This window comes from Psammomys obesus, unplaced genomic scaffold (genome assembly GCF_907164565.1).
Source record: "Psammomys obesus unplaced genomic scaffold, mPsaObe1.curated_primary_1811, whole genome shotgun sequence".
NCBI classification, from domain to species: domain Eukaryota; kingdom Metazoa; phylum Chordata; class Mammalia; order Rodentia; family Muridae; genus Psammomys; species Psammomys obesus.
In genome coordinates this window covers 11,980,872-12,007,604 of record NW_026585626.1, presented here as the reverse complement: position 1 = coordinate 12,007,604, position 26,733 = coordinate 11,980,872, and the positions used below count along the sequence as shown (strand labels likewise).

The following is a 26,733-nucleotide window of genomic DNA, read 5'->3' as shown; positions in this document are numbered from 1 at the left end:
ACTGTGTTTTAAAGATGAGGTATCTTATTCTGTGGTCCAGCCTCAAACTCACATTGATCCTTCTGCCTCTACTTCCCAAGCACTGGGATTACAGATGTAAGCCATACTGGGGGGCTTGAATTATTATTAAACATATTTACTCAATGAGAGAGACATATTATAATATGTCTTTGTACATTAAAAAGAAAACATCTAAAAATCTTCAAGTAGTTTTTTTTGTTCGTTTGTTTGTTTGTTTGTTTTTTTGTTTGTTTGTTTAATAGGAAGTCTTTCTTTAGTATGGATTGAACCTTAGGCCTTGAACAAACTAGTTAAGTGTTCTGTCTGGAAAAACAAAGGGCTAGAGACACAGCATAGTGATAGAGGGAAAGAAGATTGTGTATAAGGCCCCACATTCAGCCTGTCAGCATTTAAAGAATAGTAAGTGGAACAAGGTAAATCACTGTATGCAAACTGAAAATCTATGGGAAGAAGTTCTTCTTTCCTCCATGAGTTCCCTGTTGTCTCTGGCTGTGTTGGGAATGGAGATCCAGATCAAAACAGACTAGATGTTCATGCCTCCAGTTACTGCCAAAATTTGCACATGTCACATCCCACTGGACATCAGTGTTTCTAATTTGTAATTGAGATTTGCTTTCATTGTCCTAAGAAGTTGGGAGAAAATGTAAATGAAAATTCTCTAGAGTTTCAGGATGGAGAATTTAACTGGAATTGGAGCATGGCTGAGGTTAACCTGAGTGGCTCTGGCAGAATTCTCAGTTTTTTTACAGCAAAATGATGCACATTACTCCTCTTTCATCTCTCTCTCTCCTCTGCAATATTGTCCTCCTTTCCTCTTCTTTCTTGCCCCTCTTTTTTTTAGACAAGGTCACATGTAGCCCAGGCTGGCCTTCAAGACCTGACCCTTCTTTCACTATGTTCGGCTTATCTTGTTTTTGTTGATAAATATTCATTTATATTGGATATGTCATCTTCTGGCTTATAAAACCATCAGACCATATTTGTCATTTCCTGTAATTTATATGCATATTAAACAGAAAGGCGTCGTTAATATTTATCTTGCTTATTCTTTCTTCAGACTTGTCTGCTGGTGACACTGTGAATCCACCAAAATCCTTCAGAGATGTGCTTAAAGAAGGACAGGAAGGACATGATATGTATGTTCTCTCTCACCATGATTATTTTGCAGGTAAGTCTTGCCCAGTGCAAAGTGAGGCTGTGGATATGGGACCATCAGAATTTTCAAGAAAAGTACAGAGCATAATTTTCATGAAGTTAGACACCTCATGGATGATGTAGCTGATTAATAAGTGGAAGTTTATTATTATTTGTAGCATCATAAATCTTGGTAGGTGGGAACATGGAGACTAACGTATCAAATTTATACAATATGGAACTAGCAAGACATTGTGGTAGATGATTATAATTCCAGCACTCACATGGCTGAAAGTGGATTGCAGGCTGGAGGGCAGCATGGTGTACTTAGTGAAGCTGTATATTAAAAGAGAAGAATGCTCTCAAGCAAGCATGTGCCAGGCATAGTGGCATAGGCCTGTAATCCTGGCAATATGGAGGCAGAAGCAAGCAAGTTTCTTTGAGGTCCAGGCTAGCCTGGGGTATGTAGTGACGCACTGCCTCAAAAACAAACAAACAAACAAATAAGAAAAAGAAATAGTCACATATGGTGACTATTCGACATTCAGGACACTGAGGTAGGAGGTCTGCTAAAAGCTTGAGGCCACTCTGGCCTACAGAGTGAATTCCAGATCGTTCTTGGCTAGAGTGAGACCTCACCTCAAAACAGCAAGGACAGCAATAAAAGAAAGGCAGACATTCACGTATTATTAGAGTGAAGAATCAGTTGTAGTGAGATAGTCCATTGGGTAAAGGAGTTCACCGTGCAAACCGTCGACGTAAAATTGTTGAAAGAACAGAATATGAGAAGTTGCTTTCTGACCTCTACATGTACACTGTGGTACACTCCCCAGGCCATCATATACATGCACAATGATTATAAATAACATGAAATGCCAGCTAAGAAATATGAAATGTTAAATGGCCTTATTTTATTTAGTGGGTTTTAATTTTAGTGATTACTATACTTAAGAGAATGTCAGTTCCACACCCCTACCACATGTGAGAAAGAATTTTGTTGCCCAGGATGTTCTTAAGCTCCTAGACTTAACTAATCCTTCCTTTTCAGCCCTTCATCTAGCTGGGACTGGAGGCCTGTGACACCTGTCTTGGCCAGTGTGTAGGATAGATCAGGTTTTAATTCTAGGTCACTCATTTACTTTCTTAGACCTTGAGCAGAGTTCTTCAGTGGCATGGAGACCTGGTGTGAGCGGAGAAGTATGCAAAAATGCTTAGCTTGGTTCCTAGAGCAACTATGATCTTGTCTAATGGCATCACAAGTACTAGAATAATTTTCACGACCAACATTATACATTTTATAGTGGGGTAAAATATAACTGAATTAAAAATATGTTAATGCTAGTCTTGAGAGAATAACAAAGTGCTTAGACTTTTATTTGGGTCTTGATAAAGCCCTGCTGGAGTTTGCCATTCTTTTCTTTCTCAGCTAATCTCTGCTGGTTCCTACACTCCTTACTGTATTCCCAAGGATTCTTGGTCTCAACCTCTGTCTCCAACTACTGCTGTCCTTGCTCACTTAAACACAGTATCCTTCTTACGCCCTTGATTCCTCTCCTTATCGCTCTCCCTCTGCTTCTCCAACCTGCTTTCTTTTTTTTTTCCTTCTTGTTTGCTGTCCTCCCACATTCAAATTTAGAATGTAACTGTTTTTTTTTAATTTTAAAATTTTTTTTTATTGATTACAGTTTATTCACTTTTATTCCAGCTGTAACCCCTCCCCCTCCCATCCTCCCTCCCTCTTCTTCTCCTATGCCCCTCTCCCAGGCCAAAAATAGGGTAGGTCCTTCTCCACTTCCATCTGACCCTAGTCTATCAGGTGTCATCAGGACTGGCTTCTTTGTCTTCATCTGTGGACTTGGTAAGACTGCCTCCCCTCAGGTGGAGGTGATCAAAGTCAGCCCATGAGTTCATGTCAGAAATGGTCCCTGGTCCTATTTTGGGGAAACCCTCTTGGAAACTAAGCTGCCATGGACTACATCTGTGCAGCGGTTCTAAGTTATCTCTGTGCATGGTCCTTGTTTGTAGTATCAGTATGAGGAAAAAAAAAAAACCCTGAGCCCAGATTTTTTGGTTCTGTTGCTCTCCTTGTGGAGCTCCTGTTCCCTCCAGGTCTTTCTATTTCTTTATTTCTATTTATTCTTTCATATGATTCCCTGCACTCTGCAAAATGTTTGGCTATGAGTCTCAGCATATGTTTTGATACCCTGCTGGGTAGAGTCTTTCAGAGGCTTTCTGTGATAGGCTTCTGTCTGTTCCCTGTTTTCTCCCTCTTCTGATGTCCTTCTCATTCGCCTTTCTGAATGAAGATTGAGCATCTTACCAGGGTCCTCCTTGTTTAGCTTCCTTAGGTATACAGATTTTAGTAAGCTTCTGTAAAGCAAGGGACACTATCATCAGAACAAAATGACAGCGTACAGATTGGGAAAGGATCTTCACCAACCCTATATCTGAGAGAGGGCTAATATCCAGAATATATAAAGAACTTAAGAAGTTAAAAAGCAACAAATCAAGAAATCCAATTAAAAAATGGGGTACAAAGCTAAACAGAGAATTCTCAATAGAGGAACATTGAATGGCAGAGAAACACTTAAAGAAATGCTCAACATTCTTAGTCATCAGGGAAATGCAAATTAAAACAACCCAGAGATTTCACCTTACATCCATCAGAATGTCTAAGATCAAAAACTCAAGTGACAACACATGCTAGAGAGGATGTGGAGAAAGGTGAACCCTCCTCCATTACTGGTGGGACTGTAAACTTGCACAACCACTTTGGAAATCAATCTGGCACTTTCTCAGACAATTAGGAATAACGGCTCCTCAAGATCCTGCTACACCACTCCTAAGCATATATCCAAAATATGCTCAAGTACACAACAAGGACATTTGCTCAACCATGTTTGTAGCAGCTTTATTTGTATAGTCAGAAGCTGGAAACAATCCAGATGTCCCTCATTTGAGGAATGGATACAGAAATTGTGGTACATTTCCACAATGGAATAGTACTCAACAATTAAAAATAAAGAAATTATGAAATTTGCAGGCAAATGGTGGGATCTAGAAATGATCATCCTGAGTGAGGTATCCCAGAAGCAGAAAAACACACATGGTACATACTTAACTGATAAGTGGATATTAGACATATAATATAGGATAATCATGCTAAAATCAGTATGGAACTGTTGACCTTCTGATTTTCCTGTCTCCAGGTCTCAAGTGATGGAATTATAGGAATGTGCCATTATACCTGGTTTTGTGGGAGTGGTTAATTTGGAGCTGGCCATGATGACTTATACAGGAGGATATCAGGAGTCCTAGGCTATCTTTTCCTAAGACCCTGTTTCAAAACAACAACATTGTACAACAAACACAATGACAAAAGATAGCCATGACTAAATATGTTTGTGTGTAAACTGATAAATGTTTGAAAACTATAATAGGGTAAAGTGCATGCTGTACAAATATGAGAAACTGTGTTTAAATGCTCAGAAACCATGTAAAGCTGAGCAGAGTATTATGTGTTTGTAACTCCAGTCTGGAGAATTCCTGGAAGATCACAGCCCCACTAGTGTAGTTATGCAGAGGCAAAAAAACAGCCAAAAGATCCTGTTTTAACACAGTAAGAACATGAGGACCAACATGCCACCTGGGCTGTCCTGTAGCCTCTACATGCATGCTACAACACTGTATCCCCCCACACATATATATGCACACAGATCACACACACACACACACACACACACACACACACACACACACACAAGTGTGTTAAAATTGTGCTCAGAACAGCTCTAATTGACAATTATGAGGACAAAATTGTATTTACTTGCTGATTTTTTTTGTAATGGAAGGTACATTAGCCTTTTGAAAGTTACATAACCTAAGCTTCTTTTTTTTTTTGAGGTTTAAAGTCATTGTAGAGAATTTTCATGTTAAAAATGAAGAAAAAATGAATATACCATGTAACATCATTAGCCTAAGATAACTACAGTTGTTAAGCTGTAAACATTTTTCTAGCCTTTATCTATTGAATTTCACTGAATATCCACTGAATCATCTAGGTTTAGATAAATAGAATCTGACCCTTCATGTTTTCATGGAATCTGACATACATTTAAGATTAGTTACTTAAGTGACTAGAGCGATGGATCAGTGGTTGGATGTATGCATTGCTCTTGTAGAAGGCCAGAGTTTGGTTGCCAGCAGCCATATCAGGCAGTTCACAACCACTTGTAACTCTAGTTCCAGGGGGATCCAACACCCTTATCTGGCCTTCCGGGGCACCTGCCATCATGTGTGCTTACTCCCACATAGACACATAATTAAAAATAATAAAAATAAGTTGTATGTTGTGGCATACACCTTTAATCTCAGCACTTGGGAGGCAGAAGCAGGAGGAGCTCTGTGAGTTCAAGGCGAGCCTGATCTACATAGTGCGTTCCAGGACAGCCAGAGCTACATAGTAAGACCATGTCTCAATAATAAACAGACAAACAAAACAAGCTCAGAATTTGTTGCTTAAATTAGTAGACCAGGGACAATGTTCAGTGAGAAAGTCTTTAAAATACACTGACATTACATCACTGCTGAAACAATAGTTTCTTCTTAAATAAATGCAGACCATATAGAAATATAGTACTAAAAAAGATTCCTCAGGATTCCCAGCATTTTCTGTTTTCCCTCCCTTGGTTTTTTGAGATGAAGTTTTTCTGTGTAGCCTTGGCTGTCCTGGACTTGCTTTGTAAACCAGGCTGGTCTCAAACTCTCAGACATCTGCCTGCCTCGTCCTCCCTGAGTGCTGGGAGTAAAGACAGCACTACCACACCCAGTTTACTTTTGCTGTTTTGAGAAGGGTTTCCACGTGGTTCAGGCCAGCCCCAAACTCACTGTACAGTTGGTGCTGAATCTTCTTGCCTCAGCCTCCTAATTACTGAGATTACCTGGTTTATGTACGTACTCTAGTGTATAATATATATGTGAATATATTCCCACTTAATTTTTTATGGAATATCTTGTCATATTTTTCATATTAGTATCTACAGTAGGTTTTCCATTAACTTGTATTGAAAGTATTCTTTTCATACAATATATCCTGATCACAATTTTTTCTTCCCTGCCATGCCCTCCCTTCAGACCATCCTCATCACCCCATCCACCAGACTTTATGACTTCTTTCGCTTTATATTTAGAAAATAGGCAAATAAAAAGCAAAACAAAACAAAAACAGAATAAAAAACAAAAAAGCAAAAGAAACACAGAATACAAACCCAAGCACCATAAAAACAGAAAATTGTAAACCATAATATACAAGCAAAAGACAATAAGATAAAAAATACCCAAACAAACTAATGTGAGACAAAAAGTCTACAAACACACCATTAAGTTTCTTTTGTTTTGACCATCTTCTGGGTCTGCCTTTAAGTGTGGTTTATATACCCAGTAAGACTCCATTGGTGAGAACTATTTTTTCCTTTACAAGTGGAAAGGAAGGTTGTCAATTGGAGATAACTTCTTGGTTGGGAAAGGGAACTAATGTCCACTTCCATCTCTTAGTGCTAGGACCACATCTAGCTTGAACTTGTACAGGCGTTGTGCATACTACCACAGTCTAAGTGGTTCATATGTGAATCAGTCCTGTTGTGTCTAGAAGACACTGTTTTCTTTGTGTCACCCATTGCTTCTGACTCTTACAAACGTTCAGCCTCCTCTTCTGCATAGATCTCTGAGCACTGAGGAGAAGAGTTTGCTAAAGACATCCACTTCAGCTTGAGTGTTCCAAAGTCTCACTCTCTGCACATTGTCCATTCATGGGTCTCTGCATTAGTTCCCATCTACTGCAAGAGGAAACTTCTCTGGTGATGTCTGAGTGAGACACTGATCTATGGATATAGCAGAATATCATCAGGAACCATTTTATTGCTATAGTTCTTTGGCAGAATCCTAGTTAGTAGGGGTAAAGGCTCTAGGTAGCCACCAGCTCCACTTCTCCATGTTCAGTGAGTTGTGTATATGTTGTTTTGAGCAACAGAGCTTTTATCATCAGTTTGGGGAGAGCAACCAATAGCCTTGGCAATAGACTGGGCTCTTTGAGGATTTCCCTGGCAACCCTCTCGCCAACAACTCAATAAGATGTAACCCATCCCTGGAACTGAGCATTTTCTTTGGTAAGGAGAGATGTCCACTTGGACTTCTGTCATCCCCCTTATTTGGTGACATAATTTAGATTTCTTTTATATGTATATACATTTTAAGCATTTCTTCCTGTATTAGGTTTCCATATGATCTCTCAAATGGACCTATTTCGGTTGTCTCTCCCTTACCCTTCTCTTTCCTCAGTGTCTCTATTTAATTCTCCCATTCAGATTCTCTCTTATCCATCCGTAACTATATATTCTATTTCCCTTTCCTTAAGACATCATTCCTTTTTCTCAATTTCATAGTCTATACCTACTGTCATTGATTATATGGGTAGTAACTTTGTTATTGAAGACTTAACATCTATAAGTAAGTCAATACATACCATTTTTGTCTTTTTGGGTCTCTGTTACCTTAGAATGATTTTTTTTTCCAGCCCCATCCATGTACTCAAGATTTCATATTTTTAACAGCTTAGTAATATTTCATGGTGTAATTGTATCACATTTTCTTCATCCATTCATCTGTTTACAGACATCTAGGCTATTTTCATTTTCTAGTTATTATGACTAGAACAGCAATAGACATGTTTGAGCAGATGTCTGTGTAGTAGGATGTATATGCCTTTGGGTATATTCCCAGATGTTGCATGACTAGATCTTTAGGGAGACCTATTCACAGCTTCCTGAGGAAGTGCCAGACTGATTGCCACAGTGGATGTACAAGTCTGAAACCCCACCAGCAATGGATTAATGTTTTCCATACTTCTAATCCTGGCCAGCATGAGTTGTCATTTGTTTATTGATGTTGGCTAGTCTGACTGGCATAAGATGAAATCTCAAAGTAATTTTGGTATGCGTATCACTAATGACTAAGGATTTTGACCATTTTTTTAAGTGTTTGCTAGCCATTTGATTTTCTTTTATTGATAATTCTCTATTTAAATCTGTATCACTTTCTTAAAATTGATTTGTTTATTTTCTTGAGGTTCAATATTTTAGTTCTTTATATGTTTTGGATATTAGCCTTGTATTGGATGTTGTAGGTATTGACCCACCGTCTGATGTATAATTTGCCAAGATTTTTTTTTTTCCCATTCAGTAGTCTGCCATTTTTTTTCGTACTCTGCAAAAGTTTTAGTTCCATGAGGTTCTTTTTCCTTTTAATTGTTGGTCTTAATGCCCAAGGTATTGGTTACATTTCATAAAGTTTTTTCCTGTGCTAGTGAGTTCAAGGCTATTTTCCACTGTCTTTTCTGGCTTTACGTTGAGGTCATTGATCCACTTGGAATTGAGTTTTGTACATGGTGGTAAATATAGATCTATGTTTATTCTTTACATGAAGACATGAAAATTTACTAGCACAATTTCAGTTGCTGTCTTTTTTCTAGTGTGCATTTCTGGCTTTTTTAAAAAAAATATAAAACCAGCAGTCTATAATTGTGTGGACTTCATGTATCTGTAGGTGCGTGGACTTCTGTCTGGGTCTTAATTTTATTGATCAACATGTCTGTTTTTGTGCCAATACCATGCTGTTTTCATTACTATAGCTTTGTAGTAAACTTTTAGATTGGTGATGGTGATATCTTCAGCAGTTCTTTAATTTTTCAGGGTTGTTTTAGTTACAGTTTTGTTTGTTTGTTTGTTTGTTTTTACGTTTCCATATGAAGCTGAAAATTGTTCTTTCAAGATCTGTGAAGAATTGGCTGGAATTTTGATGGGGAATTGCATTGAATCTATAGATTGCTTTGGTAGGATGTTCATTTTTACTATGCTAATCCTGTTGATCCAGTTTCTGGCTATTATGAATAGAACAGTGACGAACATGGTTGAGCAAGTGTCTTTGTAGTAGGATATAGAGACAAGAGTTGCATAACTGGATTTTCAGTAAATCTATTCCCCTTTATTTCCAAGGAATTACCACATTGATTTCCATAGTGGCTGTACAAGTTTTGTATGATATACGTACCCACACGTGAATATTTTTGCATTTTTTCTACATGCAGCCACCCAGTTTGATCAGAACTATTTGTTGAAGATTTCTCTTTTTTCTTGCATGTATTTCTGACCTCTTTATGAAATATCAGGTGTCCAAATGTATGTGGACTTACACCTGGGTCTCCAACGCAATTCCATTGGCCAACATGTCTGTTTTTATACCAGTACCATGCTGATCTTCATTACTGAAGCTCTGCAGTAAAACTTGAAATTGGGAGTGGTGATGCCCTTAGCAGTTCGTTTATTATTAAGGTTGTTTTAGGTATCCTGAGTTTCTTTGTGTTTCTATATGTGAAGTTTAATTTTTTTTTTTTTAAGATCTGTGGAGAATTGTGTTAGAATTTTGATGGGGGTTGCATTGGATCTGTAGATTGCTTTTGGTAAGATGGCCATTTCACTATATTAATCCTACTGATCCATGAATATGGATGATGTTTCCATCTTCTGCTGCCTTCTTCAATCTTTTACCGTCTTAAAATTTTTATTATATATCTTTAACTTGCTTGGTTCCAGCAAGATGTATGTGTGTGTGTGTGTATGTTTTTCTTACTTCTTTCTCAGTCTGTTTGTCCTTGGTATATAGAAAATCTACTGATTTTTATTTTTTAGTGTATTAATTCTGTATCCCTCTACTTTCCTGAAGGTGTTTGTCATCTGTAGAAGGTTCCTGATGGTGTTTTTACGGACTTTTATTTATAAAGTCTACTAATCATCTTCTTTCCCATTTCTTCTATCTTTTCCAGCCTTTTGGAATTGAAGTTCCTGAAGTATAGCCTAAGAACCTTCTGGATTTCATTGGTGTGTTGCTCTTGTTTCTTTTCAGCATAAATTAACTCATTGTTTTGTTTGCAGTAGTCACTGTTGGACCTAGACCCTCAAGAATGCTAGGGGAGCACTCTTCCACCAAGTTGCAGTCTCCTCCCATTTATAATTTTTTAAATTAAATTTTTACTTTGTATATATTAATTACAGTTTATTCTTTTTTTATTTTTTTTAATTTTTTTTACACTTTATTCACTTTGTATGCCCCCATAAGCCCCTACCCCTCCCCTCCCTATCTCACCCTCCCTCCCCTTTCTTCACCCATGCCCCTCCCCAAGTCCACTGATAGGGGAGGTCCTCCTCTCCTTCCTTCTGATCTTAGTCTATCAGATCACATCAGGAGTGGCTGCATTGTCATCTTCTGTGGCCTGGTAAGGCTGCTCCCCCTCAGGGGGAGGTGATCAAAGAACAGGCCAATCAGATTGTGTCGGAGACCGTCCCTCTATGTAACCCACTTAGACACTAAACTGCCATGGATTACATCTGCGCAGGGGTTCTAGGTTATCTCCATGCCTGGTACTTGGTTGGAGTATGGGTGTCTGGGAAGATCCCTGTGTTCAAATTTTCTGGTTCTGTTGCTCTTCTTGTGGGGTTCCTGTCCTCTCCAGATCTTACTATTTCCCATTTCTTACATAAGATTCCATGCACTCTGCCCTTAAAGTCTCAGCATCTGCTTTGATAGTCTGCAGGGCAGAGTCTTTCAGAGGCCCTCTGTGGCAGGTTCCTAGGTTGTTTCCTGCTTTCTCCTTCTTCTGATGTCCATCCTCTTTGCCTTTTGGGATGGGGATTGAGCATTTTAGTTAGAGTCCTCTCTCTTGATTAGTTTCTTTAGATGTACAGATTTTAGTAGGTTTATCCTATAAGTCTAGATGAGTGAATATATACCGTCTGTGTCTTTCTGCTTCTGGGACAGCTCACTCAGGATGATCCTTTCCAGGTCCCACCATTTACCTGCAAATTTCATGATTTCCTTATTTTTCATTGCAGAGTAATACTCCATTGTGTAGATGTACCACAATTTCTGCATCCATTCTTCAGTTGAGGGGCATCTGGGCTGTTTCCAGCTTCTGGCTATTACAAATAAGGCTGCTACAAACATGGTTGAATAAATGTCCTTATTGTGTACTTGAGCCTCTTTTGGATATATGCCTAGGAGTGGTATGGCTGGGTCTTGAGGAAGCACTATTCCTATTTGTCTGAGAAAGCACCAAATTGATTTCCAGAGTGGTTGTACAAGTTTACATTCCCACCAGCAGTGGAGGAGGGTTCCCCTTTCTCCACAACCTGTCCATCATGTATAGTCACTTGAGTTTTTGATCTTGGCCATTCTGATGGGTGTAAGGTGAAATCTCAGGGTTGTTTTGATTTGCATTTCCCTGATGGCTAATGAGGTTGAGCATTTCTTTAAGTGCTTCTCTGCCATTCGATATTCCTCTACAGAAAATTCTCTCTTTACCTCTGTTCCCCATTTTTTAACTGGATTACTTGGATGCTGCTTTTCAGCTTCTTTAGTTCTTTATATATGCTGGATATTAGTCCTCTGTCAGATAAAGGGTTAGTGAAGATTCTTTCTCAATCTGTAGGCAGTCGCTTTGTTTTGATGACGGTGTCCTTTGCTTTACAGAAGCTTTTCAGTTTCAGGAGGTCCCATTTATTGATTGTTGATCTTAGAGCCTGTGCTGTTGGTGTTCTGTTCAGGAAGTTGTCCCCTGTGCCAATGAGTTCTAGGGTATTCCCCACTTTTGTTTTCCTAGCCGATTTAATGTGTCTGGTTTTATGTTGAGGTCTTTGATCCACTTGGACTTCAGTTTTGTGCAGGGTGATGAGTATGGATCTATTTTCATTTTCTACATGTAGACATCCCGTTGGACCAGCACCATTTATTGAAGATTCTATCTTTTTTTCCATTGTATGGTTTTGGCATCTTTGTAAAAAATCAGGTGTCCATAAGTGTGTGGGTTTATTTCTGGGTCTTCTGTTCGTTCCATTGATCCACCATTCTGTTTCTATGCCAGTACCATGCAGTTTTTATTACTGTTGCTCTATAGTACAGCTTAAGATCAGGGATGGAGATACCTCCAGAAGATCTTTTATTGTAGAGGATTGTTTTAGCAATTCTGGGTTTCTTGTTATTCCATATGAAGTTGAGAATTTTTCTTTCCAGGTCTGTAAGGAATTGTGTTGGCAATTTGATGGGAATTGCATTGAATCTGTAGATTGATTTTGGTAAGATGGCCATTTTTACTGTGTTAATCCTGCCAAGCCATGAGCATGGGAGATCTTTCCATCTTCTCATATCTTCTTCTAATTCTTTCTTCAGAGACTTGAAATTTTTTTCATACAAGTCTTTGACTTGCTTGGTTAGGGTTACACTAAGGCACTTTATGTCATTTGTGGCTATTGTGAAGGGTGTTGTTTCCCTAATTTCTTTTTCAGCCCTTTAGTCTTTTGTATACAGGAGAGCTACTGATTTTTTTGAGTTAATTTTGTATCTGGCCACTTTGCTGAAGGTGTTTATCAGCTGTAGGAGTTCCCTGGTAGAGTTTTTGGGGTCACTCAGATATACTATCATATCATTTGCAAATAGTGATAATTTGACTTCTTCCTTTCCCATTTGTATCCCCTTGATCTCCTTCAACTGTCTTATTGCTCTAGCAAGGACTTCCAGCACTGTGTTGAAGAGATATGGAGAGAGTGGGCAGCCTTGTCTTGTCCCTTATTTCAGTGGGATTGCTTTAAGTTTCTCTCCATTTAGTTTGATGTTGGCTATAGGCTTGCTGTATATCGCCTTTACTATGTTTAGATATGTGCCTTGTATCCCTGATCTCTCCAAGACTTTAAACATGAATGGATGTTGGATTTTGTCAAATGCTTTTTCAGCGTCTAGGGAGATTATCATGTGGTTTTTTTCTTTCAGTTTGTTAATATGGTGGATCACATTGATGGATTTCCATATATTGAACCACCCCTGCATACCTGGGATGAAGCCTACTTGGTCATAGTGGATAATATCTTTGATGTGTTCTTGGATTCGGTTTGCCAGTATTTTGTTAAGTATTTTTGCATCAATGTTCATAAGGGAGATTGGCCTGAAATTCTCTTTCTTTGTTGAGTCTTTGTGAGGTTTAGGTGCCAAGGTGACTGTGGCTTCATAGAATGAGTTTGGTAATGTTCCTTCTGTTTCTATTTTGTGGAATAATTTGGAGAGAATTGAAGTTAGCTCTTCTTTGAAGGTCTGGTAGAATTCTGCGCTGAAGCCATCTGGTCCTGGGCTTTTTTTGGATGGGAGACTTTTGATGACTGCTTCTATTTCTTTGGGGGATATAGGACTATTTAATTGATTTACCTGGTCCTGATTCAGCTTTGGTAAGTCAAATCGATCAACAAAATTGTTCATTTCATTTAGATTTTCAAATTTTGTGGCATATAGACTTTTGTAGTAAGTCCTAATGATTGTTTGGATTTCATCAGTGTCTGTAGTTATGTCCCCCTTTTCATTTCTGATTTTGTTGATTTGGGTGGTGTCTCTCTGCCTTTTAGTTAGCTTGGCTAAGGGTTTGTCGATCTTGTTGATTTTCTCAAAGAACCAGCTCTTGGTTTCATTGATTCTTTGAATTGTTTTATTTGTTTCTAATTGATTGATTTCAGCCCTGAGTTTGATTATTTCCAGTCGTCTACTCCTTCTTGGTGTGTCTGCTTCTTCTTTTTCTAGGGTTTTTAAGTGAGCCATTAAGTTGCTTGAATGAGCTGTGTCAGATTTCTTCTTGAAGGCACTTAGTGCTATGAACTTTCCTCTTAGCACTGCTTTCATTGTGTCCCACAAGTTTGCGTATGTTGTGTCTTCATTTTCATTGAGTACTAGAAAGGCTTTAATTTCTTTCTTTATTTCTTCCCTGACCCAGCTGTCTTTTAGTAGCAAGTTGTTCAGTTTCCATGTGTGTGTAGGCTTTTTGCTATTTCTGTTGTTGTTGAAGTCCAGCTTTATTCCATGGTGATCAGACAAGATACAAGGGATTATTTCAATCTTCTTGTATCTGTTGAGGCTTGCTTTGTGACCAACTATATGGTCTATTTTGGAGAAGTATCCATGAGGTGCTGAGAAGAAGGTAAATTCTTTTGTGTTTGGGTGTAAGGTTCTGTAAGTGTCTGGGAGGTCCATTTGATTCATGACCTCTGTTAGAGACATTGTTTCTTCGTTTAATTTCTGTTTTGTTGACCTGTCCTTTCTTGAGAGTGGGGTGTTGAAGTCTCCTACTATTAATGTGTGGGGATCTATATGTAGTTTAAGTTTTATTAATGTTTCTTTTACAAATATATGTGCTCTTGTATTTGGGGCATAGATGTTCAGGGTTGTGATGTCTTCCTGGTGGAATTTTCCATTGATGACTATGAAGTGTTCTTCCCCATCTCTTTTTATTAATTTTGGTTGAAAGTCCATTTTATTAGATATTAGAATGGCTACTACTGCTTACTTCCTGGGTCCATTTGCTTCGAAAATTGTCTTCCAACCCTTTACCCTCAGGTAATGTCTATCTTTGTGCCTTAGGTGTGTTTCTTGTATGCAACAGAATTGCTGGGTTTTATTTATGTATCCATTCTGTTAATCTCTGTCTTTTTATTGGAGAGTTGAGTCCATTGATGTTGAGAGAGATTAATGACCAGTGGCTGTTAAATTCTTTGATTTTGATGTTGGCTGTGGTCATAAGGTTGTGTGCTTGGTTGCTTTTTGTTTTATTGTAGTAAGGTTAATTATTTCCTGTGTTTTCTTGAAAGTAGCTAATTTTTTGGGGTTGTATTTTCCCTTCCAGTTTCTTCTGTAATGCTGGATTTGTGTGTAGGTATTGTCGAAATTTATTTTTGTCATTGAATATCTTGTTTTCTCCGTCTATGAGGACTGAGAGTTTTGCTGGGTATAGCAGCCTTGGCTGACATCTGTGTTCTCTTGTGGTCTGCATGATATCTGTCCAGGCCCTTCTGGCTTTCATAGTTTCTGTTGAAAAGTCAGATGTTCTTCTAATGGGTTTGCCATTATATGTTACTTGGCCTTTTTCCCTTGCAGCTTTTAGTATTTTTTGTTTATTCTGTATACTTACTGTTTTGATGATTATGTGGTGGGAGGATTTTCTTTTCTGGTCAGATTTGTTGGATGTTCTGTAGGCTTCATGTATTCTTATTGGTCTCTCCTTTAACTTGGGGAAATTTTCTTCAATGATTTTGTTGAAAATATTTTCTGGGCCTTGGAGAAGGGAGTCTTCTTTTTCCTCTATTCCTATTATTCTTAGGTTTTGTCTTTTCATATCGTCTTGGATTTTTTGGACGGTCTGTGTCAGGAATTTTTTTTTATTTAACATTTTCTTTGACAGATACATCGATTTCTTCCATTGTATCTTCTTCACCTGAGATTCTTTCTTCCATCTCTTGTACTCTGTTGGTTTTGCTTACTTCTGTAGTTCCTGTTTTCTTCCCTAAATTCTTCCTCTCCATTATTTCCTCCATTTGTGTTTTCTTTAATTTTTCTAGTTTTATCTTCAGGTCTTGAGTTGTTTTGTTTACTTCCTTCACCTGTCTGATTGTATTTTCCTGTTTTTCTTTCAGAGTTCCTTCAACTCTGTTTCTTTTATTTTTTTTTCAGTGATTTAATTATTTCTTCTCTGAAGACCGCAAACTGTTTGGCTGCATCTTCCCGTATTTCTTCACAGATAGCCATAATCTGCTTTTCTTTAACTTCCTCCATTTCTTTATGGATAGCCATGATCTGTTTGGTTTTATCTTCCTCTAATTCTTTATGTATTTTATTTGTTTCCTCTATTATCCTCTTCATCAGCATAGATTTAAGGTCATCTTCTTGTTTTTCTATTATGCTGGGTTGTCCAGGGCTGCTGGCCCCTGGATGGCTGGGTTCTGGAGATGCCATATTGCTCTGTCTTTTGTTGTTTGAGCTTTTATGCTGACCTCTACTCATTGGGCTGTGTGTTCCGGTCCTGGATGGTGGCTGTGGATGCCACAGGAGGCTGTGTGCGCCGATCTCGGGCGGCGGGTGCCCCTGCTGGTCCGCAGGACCTTTACCAGGTATTGACTGGGTGACCTGAGGTTGGTCCCAATTAATTTCTACATGGTAGGCTTTCCTCTCACCTGGCAATCACAAACGCTGGTGTTTTAGGTCCCTGGGTTCAGTCAGACAGTCCCTGTTCTGCTTATTAGGGAACTCCTGTCCTCTCCAGGTCTTACTATCTCCCCCTTGTTTCCCAAGATTTGCTTCATCTGCCCAAAGTTTGGTTAAGAATCTAAGCATCTGCTTTGATACACTGCTGGGTAGAGTCTTTCAGAGGCCCTTTGTGGTAGGCTGCCTTCCTTCTTCCTGTTCTCTCCTTCCTCCAATGTCCATCCTGTTTGTCTTTTTGAATGAGGATTGATCCTCCTACCTAGGGTCCTTCTTCTTGCTCAGCTTCTTTAGGTGTTCAGATTTTAGTATTTTTAGCCTATATTATCTGTCCAATAGCAATTTATAAGTGAGTATATATCATGTGTGTGTCTTTCTGCTTCTGGGATACTTCACTCAGGATGATCTTTTCTAGATCCCACGGTTTGCCAACAGATTTCATGATTTCCTTGTTATTAATTGCTGAGTAGTATTCCATTGTGTAAATGTACCCAATTTCTGTATCCATTTTTCAACTGAGGGAATCTGGGTTGTTTCCAGGTTCTGGCTATTATGAATAAAGCTGCTACAAACATGGTTGGGCAAATGTCCTTGTTGCGTACTTGAGCATATTTTGGATATATGCCTAGGAGTGGTATAGCAGGATCTTGAGGAAGCAGTATTCCTAATTGTCTGAGAAAGTGACAGATTGATTTCCAAAGTGGTTGTACAAGTTTACATTCCCACCAGTAGTGGAGTAGGGTTCCCTTTCTTTACAACCTCTCCAGCATGTGTTGTCACTTGAGTTTTTGATGGGTGTAAGGTGAAATCATAGGGTTGTTTTAAGTTGCATTTCCCTGATGACTAAGGATATTGAGCATTTCTATAAGTGTTTCTATGCCATTCTGTATTCCTCTAGAGAGAGTTCTCTGTTTTGCTCTGTACCCCATTTTTTAACTGGATTACTTGATTTGTTGCTTTTAAACTTCTTTAGTTCTTTATATATTCTGGATATTAGCCCTCTTTCAGATATATGGTTGGTGAAGATCCTTTCCCAACCTGTGGGCTGTCGTTTTGTTCTGATGACAGTGTCCTTTGATTTACAGAAGCTTTTCAGTTTCATGAGGTCCCATTTATTGATTGTTGATCTTAGTGCCCGTGCTGTTGGTGTTCTGTTCTGGAAGTTGTTTCTTGTACCAGAGAGTTCTAGGGTATTCCCCACTTTTTCTTCTAACTGATTTAGTGTATCTGATTTTATGTTGAGGTCTTTGATTCACTTGGAGTTTAGTTTTATGCAGGGTGATAAATATGGGTCTATTTGCATTTTTCTACATGTAGACATCCAGTTAGACGAGCACCATTGGTTGAACATGCTTTCTATTGGCTTCTTTGTCAAAAATCAAGTACCTGTAGGTGTGTGGATTTATTTCTGGGTCTTCTATTCATTTCCATTGATCCACCATTCTGTTTCTATGCCAGTGCCATGTAGTTTTTATTTCAATTGCTCTGTAGTACAGCTTGAGATCAGGGATGGAGATACCTCCAGATGATTTGTTGTTGTACAGGATCATTTTGGCAATTCTGGGTTTTTTGTTTTTCCATTTGAAGTTGAAAATTTTTCTTTCAAGTTCTATAAAGAATTGTGTTGTTGTTTTGATGGGAATTGCATTGAATCTGTTGATTGCTTTTGGCAGGATGGCCATTTTCACTGTGTTAATCCTACCTATCCATGAGCATGGGAGGTTTTTCCATCTTCTGATATCTTCTTCAATTTCTTCCTTCAGAGACTTGAAGCTTTTTTTTTTTCACACATGTCTTTCACTTGCTTGGTTAGAGTCCCACCAAGGTACTTCATGTTATTAGTGGCTATTGTGAAGGGTGTGGTTTCTCTAATTTCTTTCTCGGCCCTTTTGTCTTCGGTATACAGAAGGGTTCTGATTTTTTTTTTTTTTTTTTTTTTTTTAGTTAATTTTGTATCCAACCACTTTGTTGAAGGTGTTCATCAGCTGAAAGAGTTCTCTGGATGAATTTTTGGGCTCACTCATGTATACTATCATATCATCTGCAGATAGTGATACTTTGACTTCTTCCTTTCCAATTTGTATCCTCTAGATCTCCTATAGTTGTCTTATTGCCCTAGCTAGAAATTCAAGTACTATGTTGAATAGATATGGAGAGAGTGGGCAGCCTTGCCTTGTCCCTGATTTCAGTGGGATTGATTTAAGTTTTTCTCAGTTTAGTTTGATGTTGGGTAGAAGCTTACTGTATATTATCTTTACTATGTTTAGGTTATGTGCCTTGTATCTCTGATTTCTCCAAGACTTTAAACATGAATGGGTGTTGGATTATGTCAAATGCTTTTTCAGCATCTAAGGAGATGATCATGTGGTTTTTCTCCTCCAGTTTTTTTAATATGGTGGATTACATTAATGGACTTCTTTATATTGAACCACCCCTGCATGCCTGGGATGAAGCCTACTTGGTTATGGTGGATGATATCTTGGATTCAGTTTGCAAGTATTTTGTTAAGTATTTTTGCATCAATGTTCATAAGAGAGATAGGTCTGAAGTTCTCTTTTTTTGTTGGGTCTTTGTTTGGTTTATGTATTAAGGTGACTGTGGCTTCATAGAATGAGTTTGGTAGTGTTCCTTCTGTTTCTATTTTGTGGAATAGTTTGAAGAGAATTGGAGTTAGCTCTTCTTTGAATCTGTGTCTGGTAGAATTCTGCGCTGAAGCCATCTTGCCCTGGGCTTTTTTTTGGAGGGAGACTGTTGATGACTGCTTCTATTTCCTTGGGGGAAATATGACTATTCAGTCTATTACCTGATCTTGATTTAATTTTGGTAAATGGAATCTATCAAGAAAATTGTCCCTTTCATTTAGATTTTCAAATTTTGTGGCATAAAGGCTTTTGTAGGAAGACCTAATGATTGTTTTGATTTCTTCAGTATCTGTTGTTATAGCCTCCTTTTTGTTTCTGATTTTGCTGATTTGTAGTTTCTGTCTGCCTCTTAGTTTAGCTAAGGGTTTGCCTATCTTGTTGATTTTCTCAAAGAACTAGCTCTAGGTTTCATTCATTCTTTGAATTGTATTATTTGTTTCTAATTCATAGATTTCAGCCCTGAGTTTGATTATTTCCAGCTGTCTGCTCCTCTTGGGTGTATTTGTCTCTTTTTTTTCTAGGGCTTTCAGGTGAGCCATTAAGTTGCTTGTATGAGACGTGTCAAATTTCTTCTTGAAGGCGCTTAGTGCTATGAACTTTCCTCTTAGCACTGCTTTCATTGTGTCGCATAAGTTTGAGTATGTTGTACCTTCATTTTCACTGAATCCTAGGAAGTCTGTAATTTCTTTATTTCTTCTCTAACCCAGATGTTGTTGAGTAGTGAGTTGTTCAGTTTCTATGTGTGTGTAGGCTTTTTGCTATTTCTGTTTTTGTTGAGGACCAGCTGTAGTCCATGATGGTCAGATTGCACACAAGGGATTATTTCAATCTTCTTGTATCTGTTGAGGCTTGCTTTGTGACTAACTTTATGTTCTATTTTGGTTAGGTTCCATGTGGTGATGAAAAAAGAAGGTGTACTCCTTTGAATTTGGGTGAAAAGTTCTGTAGACATCTATTAGGTCCATTTGATTTAGGATCTCTGTTAGTGCCTTTATTTCCCTATTTAGCTTCTGTCTAGATGATCTGTCCCTTGGTGAGAGTGGAGTGTTGAAGTCTCCCACAATTAACGTTTTGGGATCAATGTGTGATTTAAGCTTTAATAATGTTTCATTTACAAATGTAGGTGCTCTTGTATTTGGGGCATAGATGTTCAAAATTTTGATGTCCTCCTGGTGGATTTTTTCTTTGATGAGAATGAAATGCCCCTCATCTTTTTTTATTAATTTTGGTTAAAGTCTATTTTATTAGATATTATGATTGTTACCGTACTTGTTTTCTGGGGCCATTTGCTCAAAAAACATTTTTCCAGTCTTTTACTCTGAGGTAATGTTTATCTTTCTTGCAGAGGTGTGTTTCTTGAATGCAGCAGAATGCAGGATCCTGTTTCTTCAATCAATCTGGTAGTCTGTGTCTTTTTATTGGAGAGTTGAGTCCATTTTTGTTAATAGATAATAGTGACCAATGAATGTTAGTTTCTTTTATTGTGAATTTGGTGGTGTTACAGTGTTTCATTGATTGATTTCTTTCAATTTTTTTGTTGGGAGTTTATCTATATCCTATGTTTTCTTGGGTATAGTTGTTTTTGTTGGATTGGAGTTTTCCTTCTAATATCTTTTGTAGGGCTATGTTGCTGTGTAGATATTGTTTAAGTTTAGTTTTGTCATGGAATATTTTGTTTTCTCCATCTATGTTGATTGAGATCTTTGCTGGGTATAGTAGTCTGGGTTGGCATCTGTGATCCCTTAAAGTCTGCATGACATCTGCCCAGGCCCTTCTGGCTTTCATAGTTTCTGTTGGGAAGTCTGGTGTGATTCTATAGGTCTACCTTTAAATGTTACTTGGCCTTTTTCCCTTGCTATTTTTAATATTTTTTCTTTGTTCTGTAGATTTAGTGTTTTGGCTATGATGTGACGTGAGGAGTTTCTTTTTTTGGTCTAGTCTATTTTGTGTTCTGTAGGCCTCTTGTATGTTTATGGACATCTCTTTCTTTAAGTTGGGAAAATATTTTTCTTATGATTTTCTTGAAAATATTTTATGGACCTTGGGGCCTGGAATCTTCTTTTTCATCTATTCCTATTCTTAGATTTTGTCTTTTCATGGCGTCCTTGATGTTTTTGATATTTTGTGTTTGGAACTTTTCCGATTTTACTTTTTCTTTGAGAGAAGTATCAATTTCTGCAAGTGTAGCTTCAGCACCTGACATTCTCTCTTCCATCTCTTGTATTCCATTAGTGATGCTTACCTTTGTTGTTCCTGATCTTTTCTCTAAGTTCTCCAGTTCTAGGGCTTTCTCTGTTGTGTTTTCTTTAATGATTCTAATTCTGTTTTCATGTCTTGCACTATTTTCTTCATCCGATTGAATGTGGATTTCTGTATTTCTATAATGGCTTCTATTTTTTTTTTTTTTTTTGTCTGTTTCCTCTCTGTTTGCTAATTGTGCCTCTACTTGTTTGGCTATATTTGCCAGTATTTCTTTCAGAGCTTTGTTCACTTCCTCTTTATTTGCCTCCATTTGTGTGGCTATTTCTTTGAGAGATTTGTTGGTTTGATCTTTATGTGCCTCTAATAACTGGATAAGCATAGCTTTAAAATAATTTTCCTGTGTTTCTGATGAATTCAAGTATCCATTGATTTTGGGGGTTGTTGGTGAAGCCATGATGTCCTGATTTTTGTTGTATGTGTTCTTACGCCGACCTGTGGTCATCTGCTTATCTGTAACATTCAGTGTTTGTTCCTGGAGTCTGTACTTCAGCTGGGTCTTTCTCTGGTGTCTGGAGTATTCTTCAGTAAGATGTAAGAAGTCCACTGGTTTGAGAGTGTGCGTTGGTGTTTCAGCTGTAACTAAGGGAGGAAGGTTGTGTAGGCATGAACAAGTGTGCGCATGTGTTTGGAAGTGTGCCTTGAAGGACAGGGTGTTAGAGAGTGTAGATGCCTGGAATGTTGGGTGGGTGGAGGAAGGGGCAGGTGCAGGAAGGGGTGCAGAAGCAGGCTCTGTTCATGGGCACAATGATTATGTGCAGATTCCCTGAGTACCTCAGTGGCCTACAGGCCTCTCATACTGTCCTTCAGGTATTCAGATTTGTCTGGGCTCCAGGAATTGTTTGCCTGGACTCCACTAGTAGACCCACAGAACACTGACCCAAGAATCCCTATGTTGCCCACAGTGGGAGTGTGGGTGGAAGTATCCGATGTCTGGCTGCTAGTGTGGAGGGACCCTGGATCTGGGGCTCCGCACACACTCACTTGAAAATGCACTCACTCTCTAGCAGGTCTAATTAGAAAGTACAGGGGTTACCCTTGTTCTCAACTCTCAAATTTGGACCCACCAGTGTAAATTCGAGTGCAGAAGATCCCTCAGCTCAGTGGTTCTATAGCCACAGGACTTGGCGGCTGGTATCATGGCCAGCTGGGAGTCCAGCCACAGCAGCAGAACTTGGAGACTGTTGGTATGGATGCCTTCTGGGATACCCTGGGGAGCTGTGGGCCTGATTGGCCGGGCGGACCTGGGTAGCCTGTACATGTGGCAGCCCGCCACTGAGGGGCTGGGACTCTTGCCTTCTCTGTCTCAGATAGTGGGCAGGGATTTCTGTGCTATGAGCCTGGGCACTGTGGGCTGCCCCCGCTGAGGAGGAAGGAGACCTGGCAAGGGGAAGTGCAGGGGGATTAAAAGTTTACCTCTCTAGTCCCCAGAGAAGTCCTCAGGTGATCTGGGTCCCCATGGTCTCTGCTCCTGGGTTGTCCTCTCTCTCTCAGGAAGCCTCAATGTTGATGTTCTAGCTTCAGCTGCCTCTCCACTCACCAGTTTCGGAGTTTCAGATCCTCTGCCCCTCAGATATGGTGCACGCTTGTTATGGCCATCTTGGAGCTTCCCCCTACCCCTTATCATTTCATTAACTTCTGTGTTCCATCTCTTGTGGTTCATTTGGCTAGGGACTTTTCAATTTTGTTGATTTTTGTAAGGGATCAGCACTTGGTTTGATTAATTCTGTATAGTTTTAATCTGTATTTATTAACTTCTACCCTAACTATTAGTTTTTGCTTGCTGTTAGTTGCTTCTTTTTTTTTTTTTTTCTGGAACTTTGAGCTGTATTGTTTGCTTGTCTCTATGAACTTTTTTTCTTTTGATACAAAGTTTTACTGTATAGCCCTGGATGGCCTAGAACTTGCTATATAGAACTTGCCCCTGGCATTGATGTGTTGGACTAGATAGTGACATTTAGCCATGATTTTTTTTAATGTGTTCTCTGTGGTTACAGAGTTTCCTCTTCTTAGTAGAATTACTTCCTAGAGGTTCTGATAGTCTGTGCTATTGTTTTCATTTGATCCTAGACATTTACAATTTTATTTCTAATTTCTTTAGTGAATCACTGCTCATTCAAAAGCATATTGTTTAGTCTCCAAGTATTTGTGTAACATCTGAGGTTGGTCTTCGGTTGATTTCTGTGATCTGGTACAATGAAGACAATTATTTAAATATTTTTGTATTTATTAATGCTTTGTCTGTGGCCTAAACTGTGACCAATTTGAAAAACAGTCCATGTACCAGAGAAGAATGTATAAACAACCCCCCACCAAGTATTCCATCTCTGTTGGAATCCATGTCTCTATTATTCTTAGACAAGGTCTTTCTTTGTGGCTTAGACTAGTTTCAACCTCAAACTCTCCATTGGCCTCCTGAGTACTGTGAGTACAGTTATGAACGTCTACTCTCTTTATACATTCTCTTAATGCCCATAGGACGTTTATTGTTTTGTTGAGACGAGGTCTTGTGATGTAGCCCAAGCAAGTCTCAAACTCATGGTATTCCTTCGGCTGTTGCCTCCTGATGCTAGGATTATAAATTGTACCATTATAATCTGCTTATCTGTCCATTTTTGTCAGTACCATAATGTTGGATTGCTACAACTTTGTAACATAATTTTGTTTTATTTTTATTACACTTTGTTGTTGGAAACTGACTGGTAGGCTTTGCCCATTCAAACCACAAATTCTATTATTGTACTACTTCTCCAGTCTTCGTCATATAATTGTATTTACTTATAAAGATATGAGGTATTATCTGTCTCATGCTTCTTTGAACTTGCTACGTAGCCAAAGATGACCTTTATAAGTCCTCTTAATCTCTGGACTATCTCTTCAAGCCTGAGTCTGAGTCCCTTTTAAAAATCTCTTTGAGGAAACCTGTGTTAAACTGTTTCATATGACATACAGATATATCTATGCAAAGCTATTCTATACTATCTTTGGACTGAAATAAAATTTATTCAACTCTATGTATGCTTTTGAAAATTAAATATAGTTTACATTAAATGTATGTATTGTTTTCCTCTCTAATTTATTATTATTTTTTTCTTATTTATTTTATTTACTTTACATCCTCGTAGCCCCTTCCTTCTTTCCCTCCCAGTCCCATCCTCTCTCCTTCCCACTTCCTCTTTCCCTTTTTCTCAGAAAAGGGGAGTTCCCTTTCCCATCTAGCCCTGCTCATCAAGTTGTATCAGGACTGAACATGTCCTCTTCCTCCGTGGCCTGACAAAGCAGTCTCGCCAAGGGAAAGTGATGTAAAAGCTGGCAAATGAGTCCATGTTCTATACAGTCCCCATTTTCCTTACTAGAGTATCCACTTGAAGCCTAAGTTGCCTATCTGTTATATCTTTGTAGGAAACCTAGGTCCAGTTCATGCATGGTTCTTGGTTGATCCTTCAGTCTCAGCAAACCCCTCTAGGCCCTGGTTAGTTGACTCTGAGTTTTTCTTGTGGAGCTCCTGTAACTTCTGGGTCCTTTTCTCCTTCCTTCCACTATTCCTTAAGACTCCCTATGCATCAACCAGTATTTGGCTGTGAGTCTCAGCATCTGTTTTGTGCTCTGCTGGGTAGAGCCTCTCAGAGGACAACTCTGACAGGCTCCTGTCTGCAGGCTTAGCAGAGTGTCATGGTCTCAGGGGTTGGCGCTCTCTGATAGGGTGGGTCTTTGGTTGGGCCAGGCATTGGTTGGGCATTCCCTCAATCTCTGCTCTATCTAATTTATCTTTATCCCTGAACATCTTGTATGTAGGGTAAATTTGGGGATCCAAGTTTTTACGGGTGGGTGGGTTGGTGTTCTCTGCACTTTCCTAGAAGACTAGTCTAGTTAGAGGATATCCTCTTCAGTCTCTATGGCCTCTGCTACTAGGAGTCTCTGCTTGAATCCCCCTCATACCCTTCCAGGAGCCTACCCTGACTTAGGTCTCCAGCTTGTCACAGAGATGTCCTCATCCTCAGTTTCTCTTTTCTCTACAGGCCTTCTGTCATCTCACCCTTGTTCTCCTCAGGTCTGATCTCCATTCTCAACTCTCTGTGCCCCCTCTCCTATCTAGTTCCCTCTCTTCAGCCACTATCTCTGTCTATTCTATCCCCCCTTTCAAGTGAGATTTGTATGTCTTCACTTTGGTGTTCCTTATTACTTATCTTCTTTTGGTCTGTGCCTCATAGTATGTTTATCTTGTATTATATGGCTAATGACTATATAGTGATGATTAATGATGATGAACATTTTTAAATGTTTCTCTACATTTGAGATTTTCTGTTGAGAATTATCTGTTTAGTTCTGTACCTCATTTTAAATTGGGTAATTTGGTTTGCTGGTGTTTAATTTCTTGGGTTATTTATATATTTTGGATATTGACCCATTTAGATGTAGGGTTGGTGAAGATCTTTCCCTTATCTGTAGGCTGCTGTTTTATTCTGTTAAAAGTGTCCTTTGCCTTAGAGAAGGATTTCAGATTCACGAGGTCCCATTTATTAAATGTTGGTCTTAGATCCTGAGCTGTGCGTGTTCTGTTCAGGAAGTTATTGCCTGTGCCAATGAGTTCAAGGCTCTTCCTTACTTTCTCTTCTTATAGATTTAGTGTTTCTGATTTTATGCTGAGGTCTTTGATACACTTGGGATAAAACACTTTGGCAATATTAATTAAAAAAAACGTAACAATGTTTTCAGCCAGGACAGAAAGACAAGGAATATGAAAAGTACACCCCACTCCAAAGTCTGGTTCTGAAGTCTTTCTGTGGCTGAGAATGGAGAATTCTAGCACAGTTGACAGCATTTGCTGTGAATCTTGACTACAGACCTTCAATGTTCCTTTTATGTAGAGATGTCTCAAATAAGAATGCTAAAATAAGAGGGAACCACACTTAAGGTCTAACCGTATACAACCTTACTCCTCTCCCAGTTGTAACCTGCTTATTTCAAAGAATGTCACTACAGAAACTATAAATGTTTACATGAAACTATGTCTTGGGGCCAAGTTCACCAGAGGATCCCCACACATATCACACATGTACTAAATAAATAAATCTTTAAACAGAAACATATTTTGCTTTCTTGCACAACCTTTGTGACCCATGTATGTACTTTATCAGATGTTGTCCTATTCAGTGCTCCCTTAGGATCCTGTAGTTTGATTTACTGGAGGAAGGAGAGAAAAATAGTTCCTTAGCAACCCTTTGAGGTAGAACTTCAGGATCCACCCAAGTCATATGTACAAACATTGTAAAGGCATTTAGGCAAGATCCTTTCTGAAGAAAGCCATGCCCACACCTGGGTGTGTTCTGCCCTTCCTTTCCTATGAGACTGTCTTTCCAGTAACTCATGTTTTTTTTTTTCTTTTATGTTAAAATATCTTCTTAAGGACTACTGAGATAACTCAGAGGATAAAGTCATGAGGATATGGGTTCAAATTTTAAACATCACATGAAAAGTTTTGTGCATGTTGACATTTGCATTTTTCTACATGTAGCCATCCAGTTAGACCAGCACCTTTTGTTGAAGATGCTGTCTTTTTTAC

At 38.7% G+C, this 26,733-nt stretch overlaps 1 protein-coding gene across 1 annotated transcript in view; it reads left to right on the top strand.

Annotated features, from left to right (window-relative positions):
* Nucleotides 1–26,733, top strand: part of Efhb (EF-hand domain family member B) — a 93,685-nt gene that overhangs the window by 17,467 nt on the left and 49,485 nt on the right. Inside the window, 1 exon segment of the mRNA XM_055614778.1 lies at nt 1,079–1,189. Within this exon segment, the coding sequence (XP_055470753.1) occupies nt 1,079–1,189 (111 nt within the window).